Source organism: Coenobita brevimanus, chromosome 55, assembly GCF_032717465.1.
Source record: "Coenobita brevimanus isolate Jiangsu-jjx chromosome 55, ASM3271746v2, whole genome shotgun sequence".
NCBI classification, from domain to species: domain Eukaryota; kingdom Metazoa; phylum Arthropoda; class Malacostraca; order Decapoda; family Coenobitidae; genus Coenobita; species Coenobita brevimanus.
This window is the reverse complement of record NC_137008.1, coordinates 3,229,459-3,235,458: the sequence shown is the minus strand read 5'-3', so window position 1 is coordinate 3,235,458 and position 6,000 is coordinate 3,229,459. Positions and strand designations below refer to the sequence as shown.

General features: G+C 42.3%; 2 protein-coding genes across 2 annotated transcripts in view; both read right to left on the bottom strand.

The window, feature by feature from the left end:
• LOC145401208 (charged multivesicular body protein 1a-like) overlaps positions 1-6,000 on the bottom strand; it is a 308,785-nt gene that overhangs the window by 200,815 nt on the left and 101,970 nt on the right. The window lies entirely within an intron of this gene.
• The window catches only part of ry (xanthine dehydrogenase rosy), a 66,090-nt gene that overhangs the window by 36,480 nt on the left and 23,610 nt on the right, over positions 1-6,000 (bottom strand). The window contains exon 6 of the mRNA XM_080273690.1: positions 3,205-3,342. Coding sequence (XP_080129816.1) covers positions 3,205-3,342 — 138 coding nt within the window. The remainder of the gene's footprint in view (positions 1-3,204; positions 3,343-6,000) is intronic.

The window sequence follows — 6,000 nt, the reverse complement described above, 5'->3', positions numbered from 1 at the left end:
GATGAGATGTGGGAGGATGTGAACAAAGTTTTGCATGAGACTGCTGAATGTACGATTGGAAGGAGACATAGATTCAGGAGAAAGAAATGGATATCAGAGGAAACGTGGGATATGATAAAAAAGAGAGGTGAGGCTAAATTGAGGAGTGAGATGCAATGCGTTGATGAACGAGAGATTGAATTAGCAAGAGCTGCGTACTGGAGTTTGAATTCAGAAGTAAGAAGGTTAGCTAGGAGAGATAAAAGAAGATGTGTGGATGAAAAGGTTGCAGAGACTGAAATCCTAATAAACAAAAATGATGGACAGAGTCAAAGAATAGCATACGAATCGATTAGAGAACTGAGTGGTAATGCAGGTAAACGCAAGGAAATACCAGTTAGAGACAGGGAAGGAAATTTATTGACCAAAGATGGAGATATTAAAAATAGATGGAAAGAGCATTTTGAGACAGTTCTTAATAGACCAATACCACCAGAAGAGGATATACCGTCTGCTCAGGAAGATTTAAATATAGAAACAGGAGAGTTGAGGCTTGCAGAAGTGGAGAAAGCAGTAAAACAGTTAAAGAATAATAAGGCACCAGGGGAGGATGGTTTATTTCCGGAAATGTTTAAAGTGGAGGGGGATAGATTAATAATGATCTTGACCAAGCTATTCAATAAGATATGGGTGACGGGGTTACTACCATCAGTTTGGAAGAATGGTGTAATTGTTAAAGTTCCGAAGAAGGGAGACCTGAGTGAATGTGGTAATTGGAGGGGAATCTCTTTGTCACCGATAGCTTTGAAAGTTTTCAGTAAGAGTGTTGTTAAATAGGTTGGAGCCAGTGGTTGAGGGTATTCTGAGGGATGAACAGGCTGGTTTTAGAAAGGGACGTGGTTGCAATGATCAGATCTTTATAGTTAGGCATTTGATGCAGCAAGTTAATGAAATGAGAGTACCGTTAAGTCTTTGTTTTGTTGATTTTGAAAAGGCTTTTGATAGTGTTTCGAGAGAGTCTATGGGGAAGATCATGAGACATTATGGAATACCAGAGGAGTTTGTGAGGGTCATTATGAACATGCATGAGGACACATTTTGTAAAGTGATGGTTGATAGTTGTCTGAGTGATTCGTTTGAAGTCAAGTCCGGAGTAATTCAAGGTGGTGTTCTATCGCCTTTACTATTTATATTGGTCAATGATTACATTATGAAACGTGTTGGAACAGAAACCGGTGCAGGTATACTTTGGGGAGAGAACAGGAAACTTTTGGATTTAGATTATGCAGATGATATAGTTTTGATTTGTGATGGGCCAGAAGAGATGCAGAGAGTGTTGGACTGTTTGGTGAGTGAAGGTCGCAAGGTGGGTTTGGTTATTAATTGTGGAAAAACTGAAATAATCAATATGAATATGGAAAATGCGCAGGAATGTGTAATTGGAGGTATGGTTGTAAAGCAAGTTGATAGGTTTAAATATTTAGGTACTTATTTAGCCAAGGATGGTTCTTTGAACTTTGAATTCGAGGAAAGGTTAAAGAAGGCTAATCAGGCAATGGGAATGCTTAAAAATATTTGGAATAATAACAATTTCTCTAAATCAAACTTTATAAGGTAATGGTTAGGAGTATCTTAATTTATGGACACGAGTCTTGGTACAGCACAGTGACTATGGAAAATAAATTCTTGGTGTTTGAAAATAAAGCACTTAGAAGAATATTAGGAGTTAAGTGGTGGGAAAGGATACCAAATAGTAGAATTAGAGAAATAACGGGAGTGCAGCCGATCGATGAATATGTTAGATTCTCACGATGGAAGTGGCTAGGACATGTGTATAGGAGACAGGGAATAGTACGAGGTACACCAGGGTGGGTGGCACCTGGTAGGAGAGGTAGAGGAAGGCCAAAAGAGACGTGGGTGAGGACAATGAGACGGGAAGCTGGAGATGAGTGTTGGGGAGATCTTGAGGAGTTAGCACAAGATAGGATGTGGTGGTGTGAGTTCATCGAGGCCCTATGCATCTCCGAGGGTGCCACAGGAGATGACTGATTGATTGATTGATATGTGTTACAGTAAGAAGTGTAGATTTACACCAAAGCCGGCCAATCAGCAGCCACGAATCAAACACACCCTACTCGACCCATACATCTCAGCTGCACAGGTCAATCAAATGGGGTATACTACTACTACTACTACTACACTAACTATAATCCACACGCCACAGTCATCTGGCAAGTGTTCTCAGCATAATTATATACAATAATATATTACTTCCTTGGAACGCAAGTGTGCACCACAGTCGAAGGGTTCAGTGACGTAGGCAGGGAAAATAATCATCGCTTGAGAATGGAGAAACAGTAAGAGCAAAAATAAAAATAATAACGAGGATAAAGAATGAAGAATAAGAGTGCCGGAGATAGAGAAGGAGAAAGAGAACAGAATGAAGACTTTAGGGGAAAAATACAGAGATGATTAGACTGAGTAGGATGATTCGATAAAGAAAACGAGTTGAGACAAACAACAAAAGGCCAAATTCCAGGTGGGACTGAAGGCTTCTTAGGACCTCCTCTTTAGCGATTTATTCTGCATATGGCACCCTAACATCCTACTGTATATTATTTTGATATCGACGTAGTTGGCATCAGTAACGAAGAAAAGGAAACTGAAGTGTAATGTTGCAAAATAAGTTACTAAGGAAGAAGTGTTAGCAATCTCCAAAGCCTTGCAGAATACGACCCAAAATACTAAGCACAGAGTTGATGATAAAATATGAGTCAGGTGAAACGACAGTAATATTGGGCTGATTACAGAATTATGGCGCCTGGCTAGAGAGAGAGAGAGAGAGAGAGAATGTAGCCGAATTTCGAAGCGGAGACGGGGTGATGTGGAGCCTCTGTTAACTGAGTGGAGAGTCGCAAAAGCGGCGTTCATCCAGGATCCCACTTTCTACACTCTTCCGCGCATCGCTGTGGAGAGGCGTTGTCCACCGAAAGGGAAAATTGGTTCACTGCACTGGACGGCCCTGCAAGGTCGGTTGTTTGCCAGTGTCTGATGGGTCTGCTCGGCCAGACAGACCAGAGGGTTACTTAACAATAACAACTAAGCAGGCAGCAGACAGCAAGGAATGGGTAGGGACGAATACACACACACGAGAGAGAGAGAGAGAGAGAGAGAGAGAGAGAGAGAGAGAGAGAGAGGGAACAATACAGTCAACTTGCGACTCACCCACTTCAGTATTGCCTACGATGATCTTAGCCTGAGGGTGGAGCGTCTTGAGGTGCAGCAGGTGTGCCAAGGTGGTGGGGCGGTGATAGGTCACGCGGGGGCCACTTAACACCAGGTAATCTGCGTCGAGGTCCCGTCCTGCCTGAAAGTGGGAAAGAAAACTCAAATATCAGCATCATTCGGGCAGTTCTCAACACTAAGAAAGCAGTCACCTTAATGTTTTTATTCCTATGACAAAAACCCCCAACACCTTTCAGTTCATTTGACGACCAGGCGTAGTCATTTTGGAGAGGTGATTTGACTAGAAACCAAGGAGAATCATTCCCCTTTCGGTTCATCTGACGACCATGTGTAGTCAGATTGGAGAGGTGATCTGACTAGTAACCAAGGAGAGTAATTCCCCCTTCGGTTCATTTGACGACCAGGTGTAGTCAGATTGGGGTCATTATCAGGCCCTTCACATCAATACACATCGCTTCAGGTCATGCCTAAGAAGATGTGTACCAAACTCTAACCCCGTCAGTGGAACGACTCTTGAGATAAATGTGGATTCACTTCTCCCAAGAAAGGTGTCGATGGAGTGACTTTTGAGATAAACGTGGATTCATGTCTCAAGAAGGATGTCGATGGAATGAGTTTTGAGATAAACGTGGATTCATGTCTCAAGAAGGGCGGGGTGGCTGGAGCAGTGATACAGCCATACTGCCAGCCATATCCGTCGTTCCTCCACACTAAACTGCTGCATCATATAATCCCATTGTTGAACCGTATCTCACACATACTCAGTCACACGGCACCATCTTACTGGTATTCTTAGTCACAGTGCGTGTTCTTGAAGCTGAATGAAGCTAGGTGCTTTAGTCTTTTTACCGACAGACGATCATATTTTAACTTGGACTGAGCTCTGTGCACAGAAGTAAATTTGTAAACATTAGTGATATTAACCGGCAGCACTACATTACCACATGACTTAAAACATCACTCAACACTGTCGCACCACTATACCACACCGCCACACAACACAACCACAGCACTGTATCAGACTAACTCACCAATATACCACACCACAAAATTATGACAATGTTACAACCTTGGCAGATACAGCTGTGAAAAGAACCACTACACGTATTGTACAGTACGACTAGATAAAAAAGTTAAATCGTTTAAAATGAGTGTTAACATGTAGATTAAAAAATAATAATAATAATAATAATCTGTATGCATAAAGCTGGACTTCACAAGCGTTTTCGTGTGCTGTCCCCTATGCCTTATGTAGGGTACAGTACGTGACGTCTGTGGAATCTAGGCCAGCCCTACTTAAGTCAGCTTTACCACGCTTACTGACGCTTACTGGTCCCTGAAATCGGATGGAAAACATACCCTTGAGCCGTCGAATTATGGAGATGGCTAACTTAAGGCAAGGAACTGCAGTCATGTCATTCTTGCAGGGAGAAGTCACATCCATCAGTTACTTAGTTCCACAGTTCTCCACCTCACTTCACAGGGTATGGTGAGGATATCAGTAGTTTATTTTACATTGTGGTAAATCTCTTTCTGTAACATTACGTCAGAAATCATAATAGGTTCAGTACTACGCTTTCAAAAGGTCTGTCTGTCAATCTATCTATAGCCAGACGCCTTAATCTCGTAAGAGGTGGCGACAAACAAATCTCCACCATGTCGCCCAGTTGCCTGTCATTTCGCTGCCCTCCCCCCAACTTACACCCGAAATACTGGTACGAAATGTACTGGAAAAGGAAAATCTTTGGAACGCCATGGCTAATTATACTAACAACTCCACGGTTTTAATATAAAGTGTTTGTAAATGTATAAAAGTACCAATCACAAGAACATCACAGCCCCTTGGTTAGCGTCCTTAGTGTGATGTAGTGTGGTGTGGAAGGGTGATTTTGTGGTGTGGTGTGGTGTGGGAGTGTGATTTTGTGTGGTGTGGTGTGGGAGTGTGATTTTGTGTGGTGTGGTGTGGTGTGGGAGTGTGATTTTGTGTGGTGTGGTGCGGGAGTGTGATTTTGCGTGGTGTGGTGTGGTGTGGGAGTGTGATTTTGTGTGGAGTGGTGTGGGAGGATAATTTTGCATGCTGTAGTGGGGTGTGGATTCGCTGTCGCTAAACTCTACGGAAGTGAAATACCTCGCGTCCGAAAATCATTAGTAAGAAGCAGAAGGACAGAGCGGCTCCTTGGGGTGTTCAGCATCTAAAAGGAGAGAAATTTTCCAGGCAAAATTTTTCCTTCGAGCTGATTTACTCTTCACTAGACACTACGAAGCAAATTAATGTGTATGTGCTATGGGAACGTATTTTGTTATATAGGAGACCCGTAACACCTCTTCCATAGCGATTTATTTTGCTTACTACATCTTTTCGTCTTCTTGTATGTGATGGATAGATAGATTGACAGATAGACGTTACTGAGGCAAGCTAGATCGATACCAAAAATAACTCAGTAATGTCAAAATGTCAAGGTGTAATTCGTATAATAAATCACCAGGAAAAAGGTGTTAGGAATTCTTTGCTATCATCTTCCAAGTTTCGTCCGAAGAAAATTGAAAACTGACGAAGTACAGTGAAAAGCCCTAACTCTGCTACAGTGTGTTTCAAATGCTTCGTTTTTTCTGCCATATATTCGTCAAATTTGGGAAAAATACTTGTGTGTCTCTCTGTACGTGTTGCCTTACTTTCATTCTTATTATTCTGTCTATATCTATTGCCAGACGCCTTAGTCCCGTAAGGGGTGGCCACAAACAACTTGCCTCCATGTCGCCCTGTCCCCCGCCATT